The sequence below is a fragment of the Lissotriton helveticus genome, chromosome 5_1, assembly GCF_964261635.1.
Source record: "Lissotriton helveticus chromosome 5_1, aLisHel1.1, whole genome shotgun sequence".
In the NCBI taxonomy this organism is placed as follows: domain Eukaryota; kingdom Metazoa; phylum Chordata; class Amphibia; order Caudata; family Salamandridae; genus Lissotriton; species Lissotriton helveticus.
In genome coordinates this window covers 795870676-795895178 of record NC_136065.1, presented here as the reverse complement: position 1 = coordinate 795895178, position 24503 = coordinate 795870676, and the positions used below count along the sequence as shown (strand labels likewise).

Below are 24503 nucleotides of genomic sequence, written 5' to 3'. Positions count from 1 at the left end.
ACTGTGTGAATCGAAGCACTCCGTCCGGAAAGCAAAGAGCCGTAATCAGCCCACCCGGTTGCTCCTGTTTAATCAGCCAAGTGAGGAGAGGCCCAGAGCGATCCGCCTTGGCATGAATTGACGCGGATTGCACTGCCAAGTAAGGCAGTGCTGCCGTTCCAGCAGCTCTGCATGTTTCCTTCACACTTCCTTTAGGTTGGCCAGCCCCCCAGCATCTGCCACAGTCTAAGATTCCAACAGCAGCAAACGCCTTTCCACCGCAACCAGGTCTGACACTACCTATTGTTTTAGCCCGCAGCCCTAACCCAAGCATTTCCCTCGTAGGGTGACTTTCATAGCCTCCCACTCCAGTAAGGCAGAGGAGGCAATCCCTGTGTTTTGTTAAAAATACTCTCCGATCGCCCAGATAATCGCCTCCCGAAACACAGGATCTTCCAGCATGGCCTGTTGCAGCCTCCACATGGGGACACCTGGGATCCCACCCTCCCAAGCCAGCACAACACAGTGAGGGTTGTGATCGGAATGCGTGCACCCCCAGTACTCCGATTTTGAAACATACAGGAGGAGGCGGGGGACCCAAAGAGCATGTCCAGCCGGACGTGTAAATATGAGGTGCTGAGAAAAAGGAATATATCCTCTCCCCTGGGTGATGTAACCTCCACACGTCAACCAGATCCCACCCCCATGCCCAGCCCCTCAGTGCCACTGAGTTGGTTGTTGCGGCCATGGACCTGAGTGGGGAAAAGGATCTATTTAAACACTGCGTCCAAGACACTGTTGTAATCCCCTCCCAGCTGCCACGGGATTTTTTAGCATCTTCCCAAAACAAGAGACAGCTGACCTAGAAACTGGCCCTGGTTCACATTCGGTGCATTGAAAGCATACACACAACCCAATAATACTGGACGCCCATCCAACTAACCCTTTATCAACACATATCTGCCCTCCTTATCCGCATAAGTCGCATCTACTGCAAAGGGTGTCCCCAGGCGTATACAGATAAGGGTCCCCCTAGCAAACGTGGAGTAATCTGTGGCATATATTTTACCTCTCCATCTGCGCTGCAATTGGAATTCAGGTGGGTCTCCTACAATAACGCTATATGCACATTATAATGTTTTAAATAGGAATACACCGCATATCTACGAGAGGGGCGTGCGAGGCCCCAGACATTCCAGGTGATTATTACGTTACTCATGGCAAAGCTAAGAAAATCAAACTGCAATGACTATTGATCCCTCTGCCCCCACCTCACTTTGTAACAGTCTGTCGTGAACCTCATTGCTTTCAGTGTCCCCCCACGGGCTCCTGCAACAAAAAGGAAATGGGAAATACTAACCAGGGAATGAAAAAAACATATAAGGGCAACCCCCAAAATGTCGGGGAAATGTCCAAATTCAACAGACAGCAACATAGCCGCCTGCCCTATTGGCTCCGAAAGGTTATGGAGAACAGGGGATTGTGACACCATGCAGGGTACATTCTTGAAGTCCCCAGCCAAACAGCAATTAGCAGGCATTTCCATAGCGCTAACCCAAATTAGAAGTAAAAAAATATCAACAATAGCAACATCAACACCCCCAGGTACCCTCTGACCGACCCCCACCCCACAACATGATACCACACAGGCCTCAGGAGAACATCACATCAAAGCAAACTACAGCACTCGGCAATGTATATTTCAAAGGAGCCAATTTCATACAATACCATCCGCTGTCTGAGGTGTAACATCTGGCGTTCTCATAGATACTTCATCAGAAGAGTCCTCCACGGAAGTGCCCCCACCCCCTGATGAATGAGAGCAAGTGTTTGCTTTGTCTTAATTCGACGTTACTTCTGCCATCTTCTCCGCAATGCGAACCACGTCCTGCCTCTCTATACGGATTTAATCTGGACCAGGCACCGCCGTCAACCCTGGAAACCTCCTTCTCGGCCGGCATCTCCGAGCGCCTCTCTCACCAACTTCCCCAGTCCATGCTTTAGCAACGGTGCCCCCTTGTCACGGGCCAGAATACAGACCCGATGTCTCCAGCCAGTCCCATACATCCTGAGGTATATCAAAGAACCTGGACTTCTCATCCAAGACAACACGGAGCCTGGCCGGAATAACAGTGAGTAGGAGAGATTGAGCTGACAAAGTTGTTGCTTCACCAGTAGGAAAGACCCCACTGACGCTGAACCTTCATTGTGTAGTCCAGAAAGACCAACACCTTGATATTTTCATACTGGATAGTATCTAATGTCCTGGTCTCTCAATGGATTATATCCCGATCTTTAGACTACAGGAGCTTGAAGATAAGTGGACGCACTCTGTCACCGGGGGCAGGTCTCCTACCCGGGACATGATGCTTCCGCTCGATGGTGAAGAAGGGGGAGAATTTGGTATGAGGCAACATGGTCTTGAGCCAAGATTCCAGAAAAGCGACTGCATCTTGGCCCTCCGCACCCTCCGGCAGCCCAATCAGTCGGACATTATTACGCCAGGAGCGCCCCTCTGCATCCTCGATGCGGTCCTCCAGGTACCGAATCCAAGCCTCGTGAGCATTCTGCTGTTAATCTTGAAACTCTGTGGTGGGCTTCAATTCAGTGATCTCCTGATCTGCAGTTTCGACCTGATCCTTCAGCTTCCAATGATCCGCGTGTAGTAAGTTGAGGTCTAGAGCCACTTTGTCCAATTTAGATTCCATGGATGCGCTAGAGAGCTCAATGGCTTGCAATATAGTATCCAGAAGGTCACCCTGGGCCATTTGTTCCTTTATTGAATGTGGTGGGTCAGCATCACAGGTCCCCCGGGGGAGGGGGGCCGGCTGCCTTTACACGTTGCCCCACTCTGCTCTTCTGTAGGGGTGTAATGCAAAAGAATCCAGGGCCAACTCCAGTGTCCCAATCAACAACCTAAGCCGTTCGCCATTGGCCATATTCCCTACACAGCCACAAGAGTCTCTTGTTACAATAATTACACAGCAGCATCCGGGAGAGCCCCCCCGGCTGCCATATGCTGCTGCACCGCGGGGCACCACTCACAGCGCCAGTCGGGGCTAGAGACATGCTGTTTGATCCTCGGCATCACAAATGGCTTCCAGACCATGAGTCCAAGCTGCTCCTCACGCCGTCTCGGACCACAAGCCCTCCGGACCACGCAGCGGCTTCCTCAGGGTAATGGGGGTGTCACGAGATCAGCGCTCATCATCTGGGTCCTTCAGTTTCCCGCCACACAGGATATTTGTTGCGGATTACGGGGACAGAAGACGAAGCTCCAATAAAGCGCGTCCGTCATGCCGCCCCTGGTGGCCACGCCCCATTATGGGTGATGTTATATTAAGGAATAGTCGGGTTCAACTGTCCACAGTTCAGGACATCTTTACAGATGAAATTCATTACACTTCATTTTATGCCCATTACATTTGTTTCATATACATGTATATGCCCTGGATATATGACGGAACCATGCATGCCATTACCATGTATGCCTTTACAACACAGGCTTAACAATGCATCCGTCTTGACAACACATGTCTTTGCAGCACAAAGTTTGAGGCAGTGTCAGCCATGACCCACTGGGTCCCGCTGCTGTGCGGGGGTCCCTTATGCCACCCAGGTGCTGCGCCCATGAAGGCTGGGAAGGCTGTAAGCCCCCTCACCTCATAAGTGTTGTGGTGCTTAGCTCCCTATATTGCTTTAACCTGCTGCTAAGTCTATTGCGTTTTGCACAATTTTAAATATATTGGAAGAATTGTTTTTAAAAACCCTGTTAGAACTGATTTTAAAATACTGGTAGAATTGCTTTTTAAAATTTTACTGTTAGCTGCTTTGACTCTGTGTTCTGTCTTACTTGCTGCACTTCCTGCTCGATCCTGGCGGTACCCGGAAGTTAAGACGGGTCAGCATTGGACCAGGGTTGACACTCTAGCTTTCTTGACCGGACACTATCTAAATCGCACAGGGGCAACTGCGCAGTGGGTGCGTAGCGGGCGCGCTGCGTTCGTGCCAAAGGCAAGCCCATCTGTGCCCATTGGCGCCCAGAGCGAGACCGGCGACAGAACCCCTGGCCATTTTAAGTCCTAAATATACAGCAGACAGCAACTGCTTGACCTGGAAACTGGCTCATGTAAAGTGCATGATATGTTCCTGCCAAATAAGATCACAGGTGAGCTCATCTGCCCTAAATGCTCATATCAGCTTAACTTAAGCGCTGTTAATAGTCTTGAACATTCAGGTAGGATAGGAGGAGATCTGGGAGCCGGAAGGTCTGAAGCCCTGAAAGAGAGGGAAATGGGAAACATTCTTAATAACTCCGCCATTGTAGAGTTAGATAACGTCCCTAAGGCAATTCAGGAACAGCACATGCAATGCCTTCTGGTAAACGTTCGGTCCGTAGCGAAACATAAGTATCAGATTGAGGACCTGATTCAACTCACCACACCTGACATAGTTTTTCTGACAGAGACCTGGATAGATAATACCTCCGGTCCAGCTTGGAACATTATGGTACCAGAGGGTTATGCAGTCCCCTCACAAGATAGGGAGGAAGGTAGGGGGGGGGTATAGCTATAATATACCGGGACTTTTTAAAGGTGCGGGGGAAACCATCTCAGACTTACCAGCAGAGGCGCTGCACTATAGTATAAAATCAAATAACCTCTTTAACTTTCAGGGACTTCTGATTTATCCCCCACCTGGAAGTATGGCCACTTTCTCACAGGCACTACTGACGCAGTTGTTATGTTATGTTATGTTACTGCTATTTATATAGCGCTCAGCTGCACCAGCTAAGGGGCGTCCCGGCGCTGTAGCAAACCAGCAGGGAGGGCGGTTGCTACTGACATTCGGGCAGACCCAAAAATACAGACCAAGTGTCTAGTCTAAAGGAAAGAGGTAAGTCTTGATGTATTTTCTAAAAGTCAGCAAATCATTTAATCCACGTAGCCAGGACGGCAAGGAATTCCATAGTTTAGCAGCCATGTAGCAGAAGGACCGTCCGCCCGTCCTAGAGCGTTTCACCCGTGGAACCGCTACCAGGTTCTGGCCCTCTGACCTCAGGGCACATGAGGGGACATAAGGAGTGAGTAGCGAGCGGATCATAGGGGGAATTTCAAGTTTTAGGATTTTAAATGATAGACAAAGATCCTTAAATTGGATCCGATTAGCCTCTGGCAGCCAGTGGAGTTTGCTCAAGGTACTCGCTACCGGGTGAAAACGGGGTATTCCAACCAAGGTTCTTGCCGCCGCATTCTGCACCCGCTGCAATCTTCTCATCTCTGTTTGGTTTACTCCCAGCAGCAAGGAGCTGGCATAATCCAAGTGGGAGAGGATGGTAGATTGAACTATGAGCTGGCGGGTGAAAGGATTAAAGAATTTCAAGATAGGTTTGAGATTCCGTAGGATCCCGAAACATGTGGCTGCTGTTTTCTTGGTGTGGGTGCTGAAACTAAGAGAGGAGTCTATCCATAACCCTAGATTTTTTACTTCAGTTTTAGGATCAGGGAGGTTCCCCAGGGTATTAGGCCACCATTTTTCACCCCAGGCAGACGCATTTTCCCACTATTAAGACCTCAGTCTTGCTAGCATTAAGCTGGAGAAAATTCAGCGTCATCCAGTTAGCCACAGCCGCAAGGCCATTCCTAAACCTGGTTGCATTAAGAACGGTATCCTCTGTTAGGGCCACCACTAGCTGCGTGTCGTCAGCATATGAGACCATTTAAAGCTCCCATAGCTTAGCGACCGCAGCCAGTGGCTGTACGTAAAGATTGAATAACGTAGGGCTAAGTGCCGAGCCCTGAGGGACACCTTGCTCAATGACTTGTTCCTTGGAAAGGAACGGGGGTGGAAACCCAAAAGGATCTTCCAGTAAGGAAGGCTCTAAACCATTCCAGGGCATGGCCTCCAACCCCTGCTTCCTCCAGACGATGCAGCAGGATCGAATGTGAGACCGTGTCAAAGGCGGCGCTCAGGTCCAACAGGATCAGCGCCGCCTTTTGACCCGAGTCTAACAAGGCCCGAAGATGTTCTGTCATGCTTAGGAGTGCCGGCCCGGTACTGTGACCAGCTCGGAAGTCGTGCTGTGAGGCATCCAGGATCTTGTTGGATTGAAGAAAGCTGGTAAGAATATTATTAGCATGGGCATCTGTTATCTTGGCTTCTGTTATTAGTTGGAGTCTTATACAGATTCCCACCCCTGACAATTTTGGGTGATTTTATTTATAACTTGGAATTAACAAATAACTCAGACACAGTCAGGCTAATAGATAAACTAGCAGCCTTTGGCTTAAGCCAACTAGTCAATTAACCCACTCATCAGGCAGGCCATACACTAAATGGTATTTTTTCTAATAATGCCAATATCAATCTGACTAGAGTAACAGACCTCCCATGGACAGACCATAAAGCTGTCCATTTTAACATCAGGGTCATGCAGCCGAATCATTATATTCAAACCAAAGCAGTCAAGGTAAAAACCAGACGCTGGAACAAAGTCCAAGCCAACGATCTAGAGTTGGCCCTCGGCCACCTCCCTCTCTCGCTGGCTAAGTCTAATAATGAAGCAGCGTCTCTGTTCAATGAATGGCCCTTGACAGCGGCCGACTGTGTGGCACCCGAAAAATTGGTGACGGTCAAGAGACTAAAGACCTCGTAATTTTGGTACAGCCCCGAGCTGAAAGGTTTAAAAGTTAACTGCTGGAGAGCGGTACGTCTTTGGAGACAAGACTATAGTAAAGATAAGAAAACAATCTAGAATCTTGCCCTCCAACAGTACAAGGATGCAATCATTGCCGCAAAAAGATTATTTTACACAACTAAGATTGAGGAAGCTGGAAATTCCACTAAACAACTTTTTTAAACTGTTACACTACTGTCTAAATCGCAGCTGACTAATGCTTTCTAGCCAGATCAAGCTATGTGCAATGAACTGGCCCAATATTTCCAGAACAAGGTCCAAGTAATTTATAATGACCTTTTGAACACTCAAATGGGTCCGGATAAGTCATGTCAATCTTCTGAGGAGGCTGGACCAATACATTGCAGATTAGCATGCTTTCAAACAGTTACAAACAATGAGGTACACAAACTCCTTGTTTCCATAAAATCTGGTTCACCCAAAGACCCCTGCCCTCCCGCGATTATGCATTTGGCTGCTAGGAGAATCTGTGACGAACTCACCCCTCTAGTCAATCAAGCTATGGAATCAGGTAGCTATCCGGTATGTTGGAAAAAAGCAATGATCAGGTCGATTCTGAAAAAGTCCACCCTAGACCCCTCAGAACCTAAGAACTATCGTCCGATTGCTGGTTTACCAATGGCAGCCAAAGTCTTGGAGAAGATGGTGAATAAGGTGCTGACTGATTATCTAGACACCAATAACCTGCTCGGCTCTACTCAGCATGGTATTCGGTCGTATCACTCTACTGAGACTGCCTTGATTGTAGCAACGGAGGATGTTCGGAGAATAGTTGACGGAGGGAGTAGAACAGTCCTTGTACTTTTAGACCTGTCAGCAGCTTTTGACACCGTGAACCACACGGTGTTAGTGAAGCGGCTGAAGGAAGTGGGGATCAAGGGAACTGCCCCGACCCTCCTCTCATCGTTTTTGGAGGGGAGAGAGCAGAGCCTATATTGGGAGGGTCTGCAATCAAACAGTTTCCATCTTCCCTGTGGGGTTCCACAGGCATCAGCCTTATCACCGACGATGTTTAACATCTATGTCATTCTCCTAGCCAGACTCATCAGGAAGCATGGATTCGCCCTGGTATCCTAGGCGGTTCATTCTCAGCTTGTAATCTCGATCGCTAAACAACCTGAAGATTCAGCTGTTAGGTTTCATGCATGTCTTACCAAGATTTTGATCTGGATGAACCATAGCTTCCTGAAAATTAGCACAGATAAGACGGAGGTTATTGAGTTTGGTCAGGGCCGATCCCTGTGGAATGACTTCTGGTGGCCAGTAGGAGCGGCGGAATGCCCCTGCCCCATGACTAATGTTAGAAACCTTGGAGTCATCTTCGAGGACCAGTTAAACTTTTCTGCTCAGGTAAACAGCCTCACCTCTTCCTGCTTCTTTCTAATAAAAACTTTAAGAAAGATATTTCCTTTCATCGCTCAGGAATTACAAAATACGGTGGTGGTGGCTCTCCTGTTATCCAAACTTAACTATTGCAATGTCCTGTTGTTGGGGATTGATAAAACCCATATGAGAAAGCTGCTGTCCCTACAGAATGCCACAGCAGGGCTGCTTTTAAAGATCCCTAGAAAAAAGGAGCTAAGAGGGAGAAACATAGACCCCAGGTTGCCCTCCACTCACACTGTATTTAACAAATATAACCCGGTCCTTTTCAATGTAGGCAATAGTTTTATCATCAACTGTGATAGTCACTAATATAGACTTTGCTTAAATCTAGTAGTGATATTCTTTCTATCAACAGAGTGTGCCTTTTTCATATCTTCTAAAAAAAACACTATGTGTCTGTGTGCATCTGCTTGAATATCATGCAGGCAATCTACTAAATATGTAGAAGAGAAAATTAGAAAAAAGGTGTGGAAGGGAGGAAGGAACCTCACGGGAGCAACCACCAGGGAACTACTGACTGGTACTTGTCAGTGTGTTCCTCTTATCATCATCGGCTCCTTCCAACCCAAAAATAAGAAAAGTTGCAAAGAATGATGTAGAAAGGAAAACAATAGTAAACAACTCAAATGGTGATGATACTTATACTACATATATGTGCACCTCAACCCCCAAGGGAGTGAGAGCCGCAATCCGGCACTCCACTGATGTTAAAAACTGGGTTAGGTAACCCTAGCTGTCTGATAATTTTATTCTGTGCTGGGTACCTACTCCTATTAAAACCTACACTCTTCCATTGCTTAAATCTATAGACACATAGAGACACAACAAATAAAAACATAGAGTGACACTGTTAGATATGTAGCCCTTATTGTGAACAGTTTATGATATACCAACTGTGCATAAGACATGCCGTGTTTACCTTTATCGGGGTGTACGATGGCATACCTATGGCTTATTCATATGCATGCCTTTCAATGTTTCAGCCCCCTTTTATATGAGGCGGTCGCCTTATGTCAACATAAAAATATATATCATCATAAGAAACGAGTAGTTAAGTGATTTGCAAGGGGACCCCCTCATTCACTCGCTTCCCTCTATTCAGCGTCTTAATTATTTAACACGGTACACCCTCTGTACATATACCGCCGTGGCTGCGCCTCCTGGCATTGTGGTGTAAAGTAGAGGCAGAGCGCTTCAAATGTCTACCACTAAAACTCGCATTTATCAAACAATGGTGCCCCTCTGATGACTGCGCCGCCTGATGTGAAGGAGTAAAATAAGGGCCGGGCGCTTAAAGTGTCTATCAAACAGACTCGCATTTATCAAACCCTACTGCTTTTAAATATACCTACAGGTCAATCAACCTCGGCAGGAGTCAGAGCATTGCATTGACTCCCTGTGCAGCAGCGTGTGGAATTCAAGGCCCTATGCCTAGTTCATGAAGCATTGTATGGGGTAGGGGCCAGGTAGATCCAAAAAAGGTTTTCACACTATAGCCCAGCTCGTGCCCTTAGGTCCAGTAGTTTAGGCCTCCTCCAGATTGATAGGATTAGGCGGATAAAATGGGGCAGCAGAACTTTTTCAAACCGGGCAGCAAAGTTATGGAACAAAATGCCAATAGCCATGAGATTCCAACCAAATCGACAATCCTTGAGGAAGGACCTGAAAATGTGGCTGTTTACTCTGATCTGGCTCCCTGGTAACACATGCGGTACCATTTTCATACACACCAGTTGTAAGACGCCGTGGCATTCGAGCACTATACAAACAAATATCCTATCCTATCTTATAACATTGTGAGCACCATCTGGATGGCATTGTGGCGCTTTCACGTTCGGCGACCGTTTTGGGCTGTGGCACGAGGTCCTACCTAGTGGATGCTTGCTACGTGGCCTGGGCCTTCATGTTTGAATGCTGCTGCGGTCGGGCGGGAGTCACCACTCCTGTCAATTGGAGCTGCTGGCAGACCGCAGGGGTGGGGAGTTCTGGTCCCCCCGGCTATAATGCTGCATACATCGCCATATCTGATTTGGCTCTTGCTTTAGGCATGGTCCGGCCCTGGGAGAGCCTCAGCTTGTTGTGTGCATCCTTCACTGCACTAAGAGGCTAGCAAGTGCAGTCTGCTGTGGCCCTGAGTGAAAGGGCACAGCCCCACTGTGGACCGGTGAGCTTGGTCATAGGCTCCTGCGTCTGTTGGTCTCCTGGTGTGGGGATGCCTAGGCAGGAGTGTGCAGTGGTGGCCTGCAGGTGACCTGCCCTGGTCTTGTTTCTGCATCATCAATAGCATGGGCTGTACAGATCCCAAACAACGGAAGTTGCCTTTTGAGGGCGCCCCCAAGCGGAGTGAGCCTGCAACACCGCTGGAGCGGCAGTGGGTTTGGAGGGTGCCCCTGAGATGGTGCAGACGGCGACCACGGAGGCCTTGATGGCAGAGGCCCACATGATGTTCAGGGTCATGGACACCCGTTTTGATGCTTTGGTGGACAGGTTGGATGGCATGGAAGAGCGCCTTAACTGTCATCAGACTCAGCTTGAGGAAGCTGACCTTCACACTGGAAGATGGGTCAACATCCATGTTAATATGGCTGGAGAAACTAGAGCTGCAGGTTAAGACTGTGGTTATAAAATTAAAGATCTAGAGACCAAATCGTGCCCTAACAATCTCTACATTACTGTTATTGCCAAATCCACTGCTACTGGTAAGATGTGGAAAAGCTGTGGCAGAACTGTTCGAACAGGAGGAGTTCTCATCTGCATTCCTGGTGGAGCAGGCCCTCTGATCTCTGGGCCCTAGACCTCCACTGTGGGCAACACCATGGCCCATAATTGCCTGAATGCTTGATTTCAGGGAGAGAGACACCACACTATGCCTGGCACAGGAGTGAGGTTAGATTCAATATCAAGGATATACTATATCATTTTACCCTGACTTTACCTTGTTAGTTCATGAAGCCCATCGCACATTTGTGGAGGCAAAGGTCACGCTCTTACACTAAGGATTGCTATACCAAGCCAGCCTCTGGGTGGAGGCACTGTATATAAACCCCATTTTTTCAACTCTCTTGTGTATGTACTGTCCTTCTGTAAAAAATATGGCAAGGATCACCGTCCAGACACAGGTAACTCTCCTGGGCGCTCCTCTCCAGACCTCCATGCTATGAACAGTTCAGACTTATTCTCCACTGAATAGTAGGGAACCACCCTGCAGGAGGTTTCACTATCAGGATATTTGCTTATTTTACCTAGTGGGGAGTTGGATGCGTTACAATGTCATGTCATACTCTATTGCTATGGTTATGCTAGTTAACTGATGGTTCCAGATTGCTCTTGGACGTACTCCTTATCCCATGCTTTAGTTTTTGTTTAAACTGTACAATGGAAAATTGCTGTTGAGCCGCTGCCCACCCTCCAAGGTTTACACCGCTACGGGTACTTGTTTGCATTGTTGTTTTTTATTGTTTGGATATAGAATGGGGTTTCATTGGGCTTCTTTTTTCCCAGGACGGGTGGAGGGTGAGACTGGGGTAAGGGTTATTTATGATAGATTTGTGTGCATATGACACTGTAAGAATAAAACTTTTCCTTGCATGCGCAGCGGTTCTACACCGAGACCATAAGATGAACCCATGTCCCATATCAGGACGTCCAGGGGGTTGGAGATTCTAGTTATGACCTGGAATATCAGGGGCATCAACAATCCTAGTAAGGGGAAGTTAGTGCTACAATACCTTGTCTGGCACCAAGTAAAGGTGGCATTTTTACAGGAGACGCAACTCTCTCCTAGCTCTTCCTTGTCGTATGCTTCCAATTGGGGCCCACAAAGATATTTTTCTGCCTATAGTGCATATTCCTGCAGAACTTGCATTTTAAATCATTGTTACGTTCCCTTTACCCTTGCTGACTGCATTAGTGATATGGAGGGGAGGTATGTAGTGGTCCCCGGCAACCTGGGGACCCAGAGAGTACTGTTACTGAATGTCTACTCCCCGAACGTAGATTCACCAGACTTCTTTTGGGAGCTTCTGACCATGAGGGAGAGGGTGGATGCTGATCATGTCATAATGGGGGACGACCTTAACCTATGCATTAATCCTGTCCACGACTCAAAGGCGAGCGACCAAACTGGGAAGCCCTGTGCCCTTCAGGTATTACAGGATATTTGAACTGCATATTTCCTTAGAGATACGTGGCACCATTGGCCCGCACTAAATCTGGGGCATACCTTCTACTCAGCACCACTTGGCACTTGATCCTGTCTGGACTACTTTTGTGTTATATAAATACCACATTTATACATAGCTGTTGATGTTTTGGTGCTTTAGCCATGGCACGTGCATGGAGCAAAAAGGAGGCATCCTCACTAAAGGCTGTGCAAACCAAGAGAATTAAGTGGCTGTTTAATATAATATCCTTACGTGAGTGTGTGGCAAATGAAGTGTGAGGCTGTAACAGAACTAAAGCATACCAGAGGGACTACTTTCATCTGCTGCATATGTCTGGGGAGAATAGAGGCAGCCTCAGCTGAGAAAATTGCAAACTGAACAAGATGAGTGCCAACACTGGGGAGAAGCAACAATGTGGAGAGATGCAACAAGAGGAGGCATAGGCGGGAGGCAGAAGCAATACCGGGGACGAGAGGCAGAAGAAACATGGAGGACTTGCGTGGGGGGCAGAGACAAAATTCGGTGTGCGGGTGGGGGAAGCAACACTGGTGGGGGAATCAAACAAAAAGCAGCAACATGCAACTGGTGGGGAGAAAGCACATGGGCGAGAAGGCAATACAGGAGAAGTGGGAGAGAATCATATGGGTGAGTGAGAGGAACACAGAGCTCAGTGGAGAAGGGCAGAGAAACACAATGGAGACAGTTAGAAAATAAATGCATTCCCGTATAGTGCTTAAATGAAATCAGAAAAGAATGAGCTAAAAAAGTGATCAGTGGAAGAGCACAGTAATGAGTCAATGCTCCAGTGGAGAACCAGCACATGAAGTGAAAGGAATGCAAGCAAATGAGAGTGACAGTGAAGGCAACAATTGGTAAACAATGGGTGTGGTCTAGACCCACTGTGTGCTAACAATATGTCTTGCAACAGACAGCATACGTTCTGTCTTAGGCAAGACCTAAAAAATGCGCTACCTTTATACTATTTTTTTCAGTGCAACAAGCAGAGAGCAGGATACGTGATCAAAGGAAAACTCCAGATAGACACTAACAAGCAGGTGCCAGGCTATTCCTGTGTGAGAAATGTGAGAAGGCTTTGAACAAAGATACAGGAAGCGATGGAAAAAGAATGACTTCACTAAATTTGTAGTTTCTCGCCTGGTCATGCCACCTTCAGACATAGCTATGTTTGCTTGAACAGTCATACTAACAATGCAATGTGCAACACAGTATGACAACATGGTAGTGCATTTTAAAAATGTAAATGTGCAATAATGCTAAGGCTCTAGTAGTGCTTTAAGCCGGTATAAAAACAAGTTCACAAGTATTATTACAAATAGCCAGGACTACATAAAATGGTATTCTCGGGTGCCAGTGTCTACAAAGTAGGTAATGCAGAGATTGTCAAGCTTTGAAAGAACACAGTTCACCGGGTGCTGAAAAGTGGCAGGGGTACACTTGAACCCAAAATGCACGATCTTAAAACTGATACTGACTTTTCAGCATAGAGAAAGCAGACTTCTCCTTGGCATGAGCTGCCAATGTGACCTGCCAAAAGGCACTGGCCAGATCGAAGGTACTCAAAATGTAGGCAGCACCCAGCCACTCCACCAGCTTGTCAGCTCAAAGGGCCACGTGTCCATCAGTCTTGGTCCTTCTACAGCAGAAGTCCATAAAACCTTGCTTAGGAATCACCACTAATTTGGGCTGAGCTATGGAATATGGGATAGCACAATTATTCCCAGGCTTTATATTTGATAAATTTGTTTCAACCCATGAATAAGTGCGAAGATAAGAGACCTACAACCTATATACATTAATATTGCTGTTTAGGAGTCAGTTTAGTGGCAAGCTCTACCCCTTCTACAGAGGACCATACCACCAGTATCCTAAAGCCAACTAAATTGTGCACCACAGCCTTCTGGAGTGATTCAGAAGTCCTTTCCCAACCATCTGTGACTAAGGTGAATGGGCCAAGCGCTGGATGCTCAAACAGAATTTCAAAGGGACTGAACCAAACTCTTAGGTGGATGTTGACCATAGGAAAACGAGGCATTGCAGGAGAAGGAGCCACTTTTTCCTCAGGTCCTCTGGAAGTGTTCCCATGGTGTTCCTAAGGGTCTTGTTACACCAAGAAATTGGTTTGCTGGAGATACATGTTGGAATAGTGGCAAGTAATACCAGCTTGCTCCCACTTCTCTCTCATGTAAGAATAGTTGAAATGTATTCCTCTGTCGAAAATCACCATTTTGGGAAATCTGAACCTTGCTAAGATCTCTTGGAGTGATATCACAACTGCCTTAACAGTGGTGCTAGTCTGAGACATCACCTCTGGGTAGTAGGTAGCATGATCCACCACAACCAAGATGTACTTGTTGCCTGATGATAAAGAAGTGGGGAATCAAATGGACCAACAATGTTAAAGCCCACCTACTTAAGTGGTACACCAACTATAAGCAGCGCCACAAGTGGAACAGTAGGCCTGTTTCCCAACATACCACAGGATATACAGAAACTCTATGTGTCTTTGTGCATCCCTGGCCAGTAAAACTAATAGTCCAAGCTGTTCTGTGTTTTTTAATGCCCAAGTCACCCACTAATAGATTATTATAGAACAGTGAAGAACGAAAGGTACTATGCAATAGAATGGCTACCAGGTTTTTTTCTACTCTCTGGCTCGAAACCAAGCTAGGCTACTACTAGTCTCTTCCACAGCTTCTGTAGACTCACTAAAAAGCAGTCCATCCTTCCAGCCATTGTAAAGCCTTCCAACCACTCCCTTGTTGACCTGTTCTTGGGCTTCCTTCTGAAGTCTCACAACTGCAGGGCCGTAAACTGTGCCTGTGAGAACTCCTCCTGGATAGGACCTACAGTAACTAACAAACCCTGCATTTCAGACAGTGCCACAACTCCAAAGTGTGGCCCGCTTCAGGTACATTCTCCTCCTCTCCATCTGGAACAGGTGTGATGGGTGCTGCTGCATGTGCCTTCTGGGAGTCTGGCAGATCTGTTCCCTACACTTCGCTGGCCTCTGCAAATATGGAATGGTCATAGTCTCTTCCTGAAACTAAAGGGCAGCCTGTGGTCTGTTCAATAAGCTCACACTGTGCAGTTCATGTAGGCTTCTGGCTCTGGTACAATACCAGCCACAATCAAATAATTCACTAAACGATATCCAATACACTGTTAATCTGTTACCTCTACATTGACTATGGCCATCTTGCCAATTACATTTTAGCAAGCTGACACTCCATGCTGTCCCCACTGGCTTCCAGACCTATACCATTCGTACCAGTGAGAACCTCCTCAAATGTGAGATTCTTCCTCTGAGCAAAAATACCATAAGTACCTATATCTCTCAGGGAAGTGACCTTCCTCCCTCCCTTGATACCTGCTTCCAGCACAAATGCCATGGTATGTATATGTAATCAGATAATCTGAGTCACATCCCCAGATGCCCATTTAAACATGGTTAAATGCCACAGGATTTTCTCAAGTCCCCTTATCCAGAGAAACCACAATGCCTATTGCAGGTACAGGATTGTTCACCTGAGAATCCTTTTTCGAATGTATATCCTTGTGGCACCTATCGCAAGCCACTACTTTGGAAGCAGAGAAAACTTCCTTCCTTGCCTTGCAGTTTCATTGCTGCCTAGGAAGCTGATTCCTTTTTCCCTTTATCGAGTCCTGGAGCCTCGGGAATTGCCTTGGCCTTTATCCTTCAGATTGGAAGCAGTCCAATGAGAGTCCTTCTTTACTTTTGGCTGAGAACTATTGTGCTCAGACCTTTGTTACCTCTGTGAGCTAATGTCTGCAAACAATGGAAGTTTCTTTGCATCATTTTCTGTCACGTTAGAGAGATATTACCTAAATGGGGCAGTGCACTCCTCTCTGATTTGCCCTGTTACCATCAGAAATGACACTAATTTACTACAATCCCTCCTATCTGCTTATTTAAATCACACGTCACATCATGAATCATGGTTTCAAATTGCATACCATCCACTGTCCTGCTTTCCCTGAATCTCTGAGAGTACTAATCTAGATTCAGCCCAAACAATTTTAACTGAACTTACTTCCTCAGCTCATAATTAATTAAATCAATTATGGGCATTCACCAAATGACAACTATACCTCCATTGGAAAGAAACTCACTTAGCTCCCCTGGAAATGTCAATCAAAGCATGCGTGCAGCAAACTATATCAAAACTCACAAACCATTCCAAAATATTCTTGCCTTTTACACATATGTGCACTGTCTTTTGGAACCTTCACAAAAAGTCCTGTAGAGTTTGAGGGAAAATCGTCATTTTTTCAGGAGTCTCTGTCGTAGGCTATCCGAGTTCCCTCCAATTCTGTTTCCATATCCATTCCCTAACTTTTTTCATTCCACTCTGGCCCATTCCTCCTGTCTTTCCTCCCTCCTTCTCTATTGTTTCTGGTGAGCTAAACTTCTCCCTGTCAAAGTTCCTGACCTTCTCTGCTTCTTCAGCCTTAGCTTTCTGAAGAACCAATGCCAACTGAAGGGATTCTGTTAGACTTAACCCACCTCCAGGAATGACGATTGGACTCACTGACAGTGGTACCCTTGATATTGGGGGAAGACAGAGTGACTAAGGAGAATCATAGAGAAAAGTGTGGGGGATATAGTTGGTTGTATCTGGGAAACACCTGTACTAAGGGGCTAAGAGAGCTTGATAACATAGCAGCCCATCCCTGGGTTCCTAACATGGTTCCCTCTGCAAAGCCCATCACAACATCTTCCCTGCTGTCTATTTTCTCCAACTGGTCCGAAGCAAAACATACAAGGATCTCCCTTTTCTTGTTCATGGGATCCCTCCACACTTTTCCCAAACACAGATTCCTTATCTGATCCAAGCAAAGGTTGTCAAAGTCTACCCTCACCCAACTTGTGTCTGACATTTATATGTGCAGGTAATGATGTACTCATCTGAACATTGGTCTGTCTAAGGAAGTTGGAACTGGAATATACAGATCTTACACTGCTTGCCAACAATTGCCAGACCCCATTCAGGGCATGGGTCTCAATTCACCAAAATGCAAGGGTAGTGGAAGTGACATCACCTTCCATTTGACCTTAATTTCATTGCAGGAAGTGACATCCTCTGACAGTTGATGCAATTGTTTTCCAGGAAGGATGTCATATGTCCCTAACATCACAATTGACATAGCTGAAGTTGCATTTTAATTGTAAATCATTTAATATAACACAAAAACAAAGAAAACATATATTTTAAATTGTATCTATATTACAGTGCTGACTTGATCTTTGAACGTTCTGGGACATAGTGTTCGCCTTGAATTGTAATGAGCAAGCACTGCAAGCATGCCATACCCCTTATGGGTATATATTCTGAAACTACAAGGGAGCCCAAAAATAAAGTTGACCAGGGACCTTCGGAGTTAATTATTCTAAACAACAGTGGTCCCCAGAGAAGGGAAATGTGTATGCAATCAATAAATATAGACCCAATCGTTGCTATATTAAGTGGACATGTCCAGCCGGACAGAGGTCAATTCTTTACTTGTTAGGCAATGTAGAAGATAGTCCACAAAAATGCATAAAGTGGGGCACAAGCCTGTGCCCTACTTAGCCAATAGAGTACAGAAAAAGGAGGAAAAAGGAACAACAAAAGGGCTCAAGCAAATCTAAGGTTTGTTACACACAATAAATAAACAGTGTCACAAGAATAAATCGCAAAATACACCTTTACAGCAAAATAAACAAAAAATGTTGGCATTTACAGTGTTTTCACAGTGTCGATGGCGTTTCGATCCAGCAAAAGAATGAGCGGATCATCATCAGGACAAAATTATTATGCCTGTGTAAATAGAGCCTCATATGCCTGGGGGAGCAAGTTAAGGAGGGAAAATACAGAGAACGCAAGGTTAGGAATTGTACAGTATATACAAGGGAGTCCGCCGCGGTCTGAATCCCACCACCATCGTAATATGACGCTGGGAGAATCGCGGTCCACAGTGCCGGCGGACCTCACTGCCGGCCCAGAGGTGGCGGTCCTTCCGCCCCTAAGTTAGCAATAAAAACTATAGGAAGGGGTTATGTGATGGATATGGATTTGGCTATGGATATGAGCAATGGCAGATGAAGGATCCTCCTTTGTAGTCTCCCTGTGTGGAAGAATTAGGAACTGGTGGAAAAAAATTAAAACATGTTGCACTGAATAAAAGTAGGGATGGGCATAATTCATGTAATTTGCTGTAGCTTAGTTATGTGAAAGTACAGCAAACTGATGCGATATTACGTGAAATTACACAAAGAGTGTAACCTAGGATTTAGTGCCTTTTTCTTACCACAAAATTTACCATTGCTTCCAAAATGGACCCAGGGGTGCATTTTGCGCTTTGAAACTAGTGCTAAATGCAACAAAACAGGAACAGCAGCAGCCTCTCATGCTCGCTAATTTAATTGTTCCTGTGCTTCGGTGATAGGATTTTTGTGTTAAATTACTCATGATTACGTGAACGGACGTACTTTAGTATTTCTTGGTGATACCGCATACAAAAGTACCAAAAAATTGCCCACATTTCGCCCAGGCTTAAATAAAAGTAATCCTGAAAGAATAAATGTAACAACTTAAGGTTCTGTTAAGTAAAAAAGGAATAGTGTGCATCGTCAAACTGTGTGGACATTTTCCATGGCAGTACTATGGTAAATGCCACTGGGAATGACCCTTTATAACTAAGGCCGAGTGGAGGAGCAGATTAAATATGAACCATGGATGTGGGTCCCAGTTTGTCCAAAATCACAACAAAGCACTTATTCACTGTGGTTAACCCTGCTATGCTGTGTGTCTTTGGCAATGTGCTGTACATTTAATGGTCAATAATTCAGTTTGCTGATCTTCATCGCGGCTGAAAAGCGAGTCCCCCTATTCCTGCTTACTGTAACAACATTGAAGACTATGCTTATTGCACAGTGGGGGAATCTTTTAGCACATGGAAGCAAGACTGCTAACGCTTAGACAAACCAAAGCTCATTATCAAGGTTACATACCTGGGCTCCCTGGAGCAATATGCCCATGGGCATCTTGCATGGGAATATTTTGCCAATGTTCTTCTGCCCCAAAGATAACTACGGGCAGCATTTTGCTCCTGAGCTAGTTGAGCATGGCTGCTTTGTTTAAGTCTAAATTGATTAAAGACTGGCCCCTCCTGTATTTGATTAATAGCAACATTGCTCAATGTGTGGACTCACATCTATTAAATTTACGTTGTCAGTCAGGCCACTTACCTCTGCCCATCATGTATCACCCTCCCAAACGGTTACATTACAGTATTGTTGGTGTACTGCTGTGGTAGTAATGCCCTTCTGTCATACAGAGGTAGGTATGGCTGCTCTCTTTCCTGAGTTATCACTGGAGGGCGTGTGTTACACTTCATTTTCAATGCATGCACAATTATTTAATTTATGCACATTTATTGCTCGGTACTCTTATAGCTGTGCCATTTAACTGTTCTCCTGACTGTAAATATTCGTTCTTGCACACAGGTGGACCTAAAATGCAGAGGTTTTGCAGACTGGGGATGAGCCTGGTTTTCCTTCAAGCACTCTGCAGTGTCCCAGTAAGCAAATTAATTCATTATGAAGCTCTAATTCGGTTTTTATCCAGGTTTCTTTACATTATACGTCTAATGTAGGGCAAAACATGACAATTTGTGGCTATGTTGCTCACATCGAAGTGATTCCCTCCTTCTAGCACCTACTGGGTCGTTATAACTTAACTTCAGGGTAAACACAAGACAGAACGGTTCTGATATCATACTATAAACATTGGGTAAATTGTGTCGGCCAAAAAAATTTACTTTAAAAACCTATTTCCAAATAGAGCGCTAAATTGGAAGAATGACGTGTTAGTAAGAGATTTGAAATATTGAAGCATTTACTGCTGGGTAAATCATGTCTGTACTAAATTAATTATTTACTTATGCAGATGACATCTCTAGATTTAATCCGTAATTCCCACCATTTACCTTAGATTTTGGTATTTTCTTTGGCCAACACCTCGATGTATGTGTGGGGGACTCTTGCTGGGGGCACCATTCCACCCCTTTTTGCCACATGATCAGTATAGGTGAATGTGGTGATTCTTTTTTTTTTTTTTTAATTTTCACAGCGCGAGAGCGCGAGAAAGAGATACAAATACAATAAACACAGCAATCCATGGCATAAAGAGATAATAAAAGAAAAAAAAAAAGGGGGCAGAATGACAATGGAAACATTTTACAATACAATCCAGAACCATCATAATATAAAGAAAGAAGAAAACGTAATACAATGTTGCAGACATTAAACCAAAGTATGGACAAAATTCAAATATTGAAAGAGCCCCAGATTTTGTCAAATTTCAGTACTGAACGGGTACCTTATAGCTTAGCCAGGGCATACTCCATAGAATAAATCTCATTAACCAGAGACCACCATTCCATTATGAGTTTGAGTTTGAGTTTAAAAGTTTTTATATAGCGCTCTTTCACCAGCGGTTTCATGGCGCTGTAACTAGCAGATCTCCACAGGGGACAAAGGGAGGGGGACAGATGACCGTGGACTAAATAAAGATTTTGCTGAAAAAATAAGTTTTAAGTTTCTTTCGAAACTGGGAATATGGAGTTAGGGATCTGAGCTCTAGGGGTAATGAATTCCAGAGAGCTGGGGCAAGGGTCGCAAATTTTGAGCCCCCCCATTTTTTCCGACGAAACCGGGGGACTGTCAACAAAAATTGAGAAGAGGATCGGAGCTCCCTGGCTGGAACGTAAGGGATAATTTCCGAAGAAATGAAAGCAGGGGCCGTGCCCAATCGAGCCTGGTAGGTGATAGTCGCAAGCTTGAATTGGACACGTTCCCGGACCGGGAGCCAATGTAAGGTTTTCAGAAGGGGAGTGACATGTGAGGATTTGGGAAGGTTAAGGACCAATCGAGCCGCCTGGTTTTGAATCATCTGCAACCGCCTAAGACTATATGCAGGTATACCTGCATATAGGGCGTTGCCATAATCCAGGCGGGAGATGACCATCGCCAGGACGATCAGCTTCAAGGCCTCGAAGGTGAAAAATCGAGAGACCTTGCGGATGGTACGGAGAGAAAGAAAGGAAGAAGAAACCACAGAGCTAACCTGGGAGTGAAGGGTAAGGTGAGAGTTGAGTTTAATACCTAGGGTCTTGACAGAGGTAGAAGGGACCGGAGGGAGACCAAGGGAAGGGGGCCAGAAAAGTGAAGACCGGGGACTGGAGCAACCACCCGTCAACACCATCTCGGTCTTATCGGGGTTGAGTTTCAGGTGGTTGAAATCCATCCAGTCCCGGATAAAGATCATAGTAGACTGGAAATTAGAGATAGAAGCAGGAGAAGAAGATAGGTTGAAAACAAGTTGGAGGTCATCCGCATAGTTATATACGGAGACCTCCATATGTTCTAAAGAAAAAATGAGGGGAGAAATGTAAAGGTTGAACAGAAGAGGAGAGAGGGAGGAACCTTGGGGGACCCCGCACTGAACTTTCCGGAAGTCCGCAGAGAAGTCACCCAGGCGAACTGCCTGGGTGCGGTCCCTCAGGAAGGAGGATAACCATACCAGGGCCGTACCCCCGATCCCCGCTGCCGCGACACGGGAGAGTAAGATGGTGTGGTCCACCGTGTCAAAGGCGGCAGAGAGATCGAGGAGGACCAATGCCTGGGATTGATTGGTATCCCTCCCCTCCCTGAGGTTGTCGAGGACCGAAAGGACTACGGACTCCGTAGAGTGTGGGGGATTAGGGGAAATCCAGGCACGAGCAACAACTAATTTAGCGCATGATATTGCAATAGTAACCACTGCTTGCTGCGGAATAGTAATGGAGGGTATGTCGAGTAATACCAAAGATGCAGTAAGGGGGGGGAAACAGGGCAATTTTAGCTTCATTATCTTATCAACAGCAGACCAGAACTCGGATAGAATAGGGCAGGAAAACAACATATGTTCTAGATCCGCAGTGAGAAGACTGCACTTAGGACATTTAGTGCAATCACTAAACATATTGTTCGTCGCCCACTTTAAAATCCTATCCGGTGTGTGATAAAGCATACAGATGGTTTTAAATTGTTGGAGCCTTAAGCTTGAGGATTGGACTAAGTTATTGATATTACGAAAAGATGAAGTGATCATAGTGGGAGTTATAATAAGCCCCAGTTTAGTACTCCATTTTTCTGCAAGTTTGGAACAATCATTTTATAGGTGTTGAGACACTTATAGCCTTTACTAATTAGAGATTCATTCTTAAGTGTGTAAAACACTCCCAGATATCAGAATCCAGTATTTCATGTATTTTCATCTTGCGAATCAAAAACTCATAAATTTGCATATATTTAAACCTCATGGAATCTGTGACTTTATATAGGATTTGTAGTGTCTCAAAATTCAAGAAGCCGTGGGTACCGTAAAAGTCCCCCAGTGTTTTTATACCATGAGCAAGCCATGTATTTGCAGTACCATCACTAAAAATCTCAGGAAGCCCGGGATTGCACCATAACAGAAGTTTTGGGTGAAAGAAAGAGGTTTTACAATAAGCAAGAATATTAAACCAAATCTTAACAGTGTCCCTGGCGGTCTTAAATGTAATCCTTTTAAAATAATTGGGGTCAATAACTCTTAACAAAAACATATTGGAATCAGAACTTAGCATAAAAATGTAAAAAAAAAGGTTTGTTTTCTGTTGTAAGCAGGCACTGTAAACGACCCAGAAAAGTCGCCTAAAAGTATAATTTAAAATCGGGAAAGTTGAGCCCACCATAATCTGATGGACCATTAAGTAGCACCAAGGACCGACGAGCTTTACGATATCCCCAGATGAAGCTGCTAAATATTCCATCCAGTTTAAAAAAAAAAAGATTACTAAGAGATAAGGGATACGACCGAAATAAATAAAGAAATCTGGGGAGTATCTTCATTTTAATTAAATTGATCCTGCCGATAATATTTAAAGGAAGCTTGTGCCATTTTTTTAGTGAAAGAGCAGTTTCTTTAACTAAAGCATCATAGTTGATGGAGACCATATCTCTGATTTTGGATGAAATTTTAACCCCCAAATAAGTAGCAGTCTTACATAGCCCGGGTATTACGGTGGATGGTTTATAATTAACAATTATTTGAGTTTTATTTAGATTTAATTTGTATCCAGAGACATATCCAAATCTACTGGCCTCAACGGCTATTCCCCGTAAGGCCTTGGCGGCATCAGTGGAATAGATGGCAATATCATCTGCATATGCCGTTATTTTCAAAAAGTGGGGGCCCAAACTAAAAGGGATAATGCAAGATTGTGATTGCAAAGCATACAGAAATGGTTCCATCAAAAGGGCAAACAGCAAGGGTGATAAGGAACAACCCTGACGGGTGCCCCGAGAGATGGAAAAAGTGGCGGACGTCAAGCCGGCGTAGCTTATTCTCGCAGTAGGGTTATTGTATAAAGATTGTATCCATCTTAAAAATTGACCCCCAAAGCCAAAGGTGGTCATTACTGACCAGAGATAGTCCCACCCCATTCGGTCAAAAGGCTTTTCGGCATCCAATAAGATCATGCCGAGGGGGGAGGAGACTGTCTCTGCTATGTCAAAAGCAGTTATGGCCATGTTAATATGGGCTGTAGTGTCCCTACCTACTACAAACCCATGCTGCTGCGGATTACCTATTTTAGGTATAAATGGAGCTAAAGGTGTGGCCAGAACTTTAGCAAACACCTTAGCATCTGTATTCAAAAGCGAAATGGGCCAATATGACCAACATTCGTCAGCCGGTTTGCCTTTTTAAAAAAAAAATAATAATTTAACGATATTCCAAGAGATCGGGGCCTTCCCATTATCACCAATAGAGCAAATGACTAAATAAAGAAGAGGTAGTAGCTCCTCGATACAAATTTGATAAACCTCTAAAGGTAAGGTGTCTTCCATGGCTGCTTTTCCGGAGGGTAGGGAGAAAATAGCTTTCCGGATCTCCACCAAACTAATATGCTCAGACAGCAGGTCCAGCCCAGCAAAGTCCTGTTTTCCGGGAGTATTACAATCCACATAATCCTGAATGTGAGCGGAGATGGGATAGTTTTCAGGAGTGTATGGTTTCCGGTAAAAATCAGCAAACTTCTAAAATCTGCACCGGTATAATGTTATTGGGGCCCCTTAAAGTTTTAATCAGGGTATTGGCTCTCTCATCAGCTACTTTATAGGCCAGAATTTTCTCAATTTTTTCGCCACTCTCATATTGGGAGATATGAAA

At 45.2% G+C, this 24503-nt stretch overlaps 1 protein-coding gene across 1 annotated transcript in view; it reads left to right on the top strand.

Annotated features, from left to right (window-relative positions):
* The window catches only part of LOC144753380 (SPARC-like), a 1082362-nt gene that overhangs the window by 229715 nt on the left and 828144 nt on the right, over positions 1–24503 (top strand). Inside the window, exon 2 of the mRNA XM_078641095.1 lies at positions 19754–19827. Within this exon, the coding sequence (XP_078497221.1) occupies positions 19754–19827 (74 nt within the window). The remainder of the gene's footprint in view (positions 1–19753; positions 19828–24503) is intronic.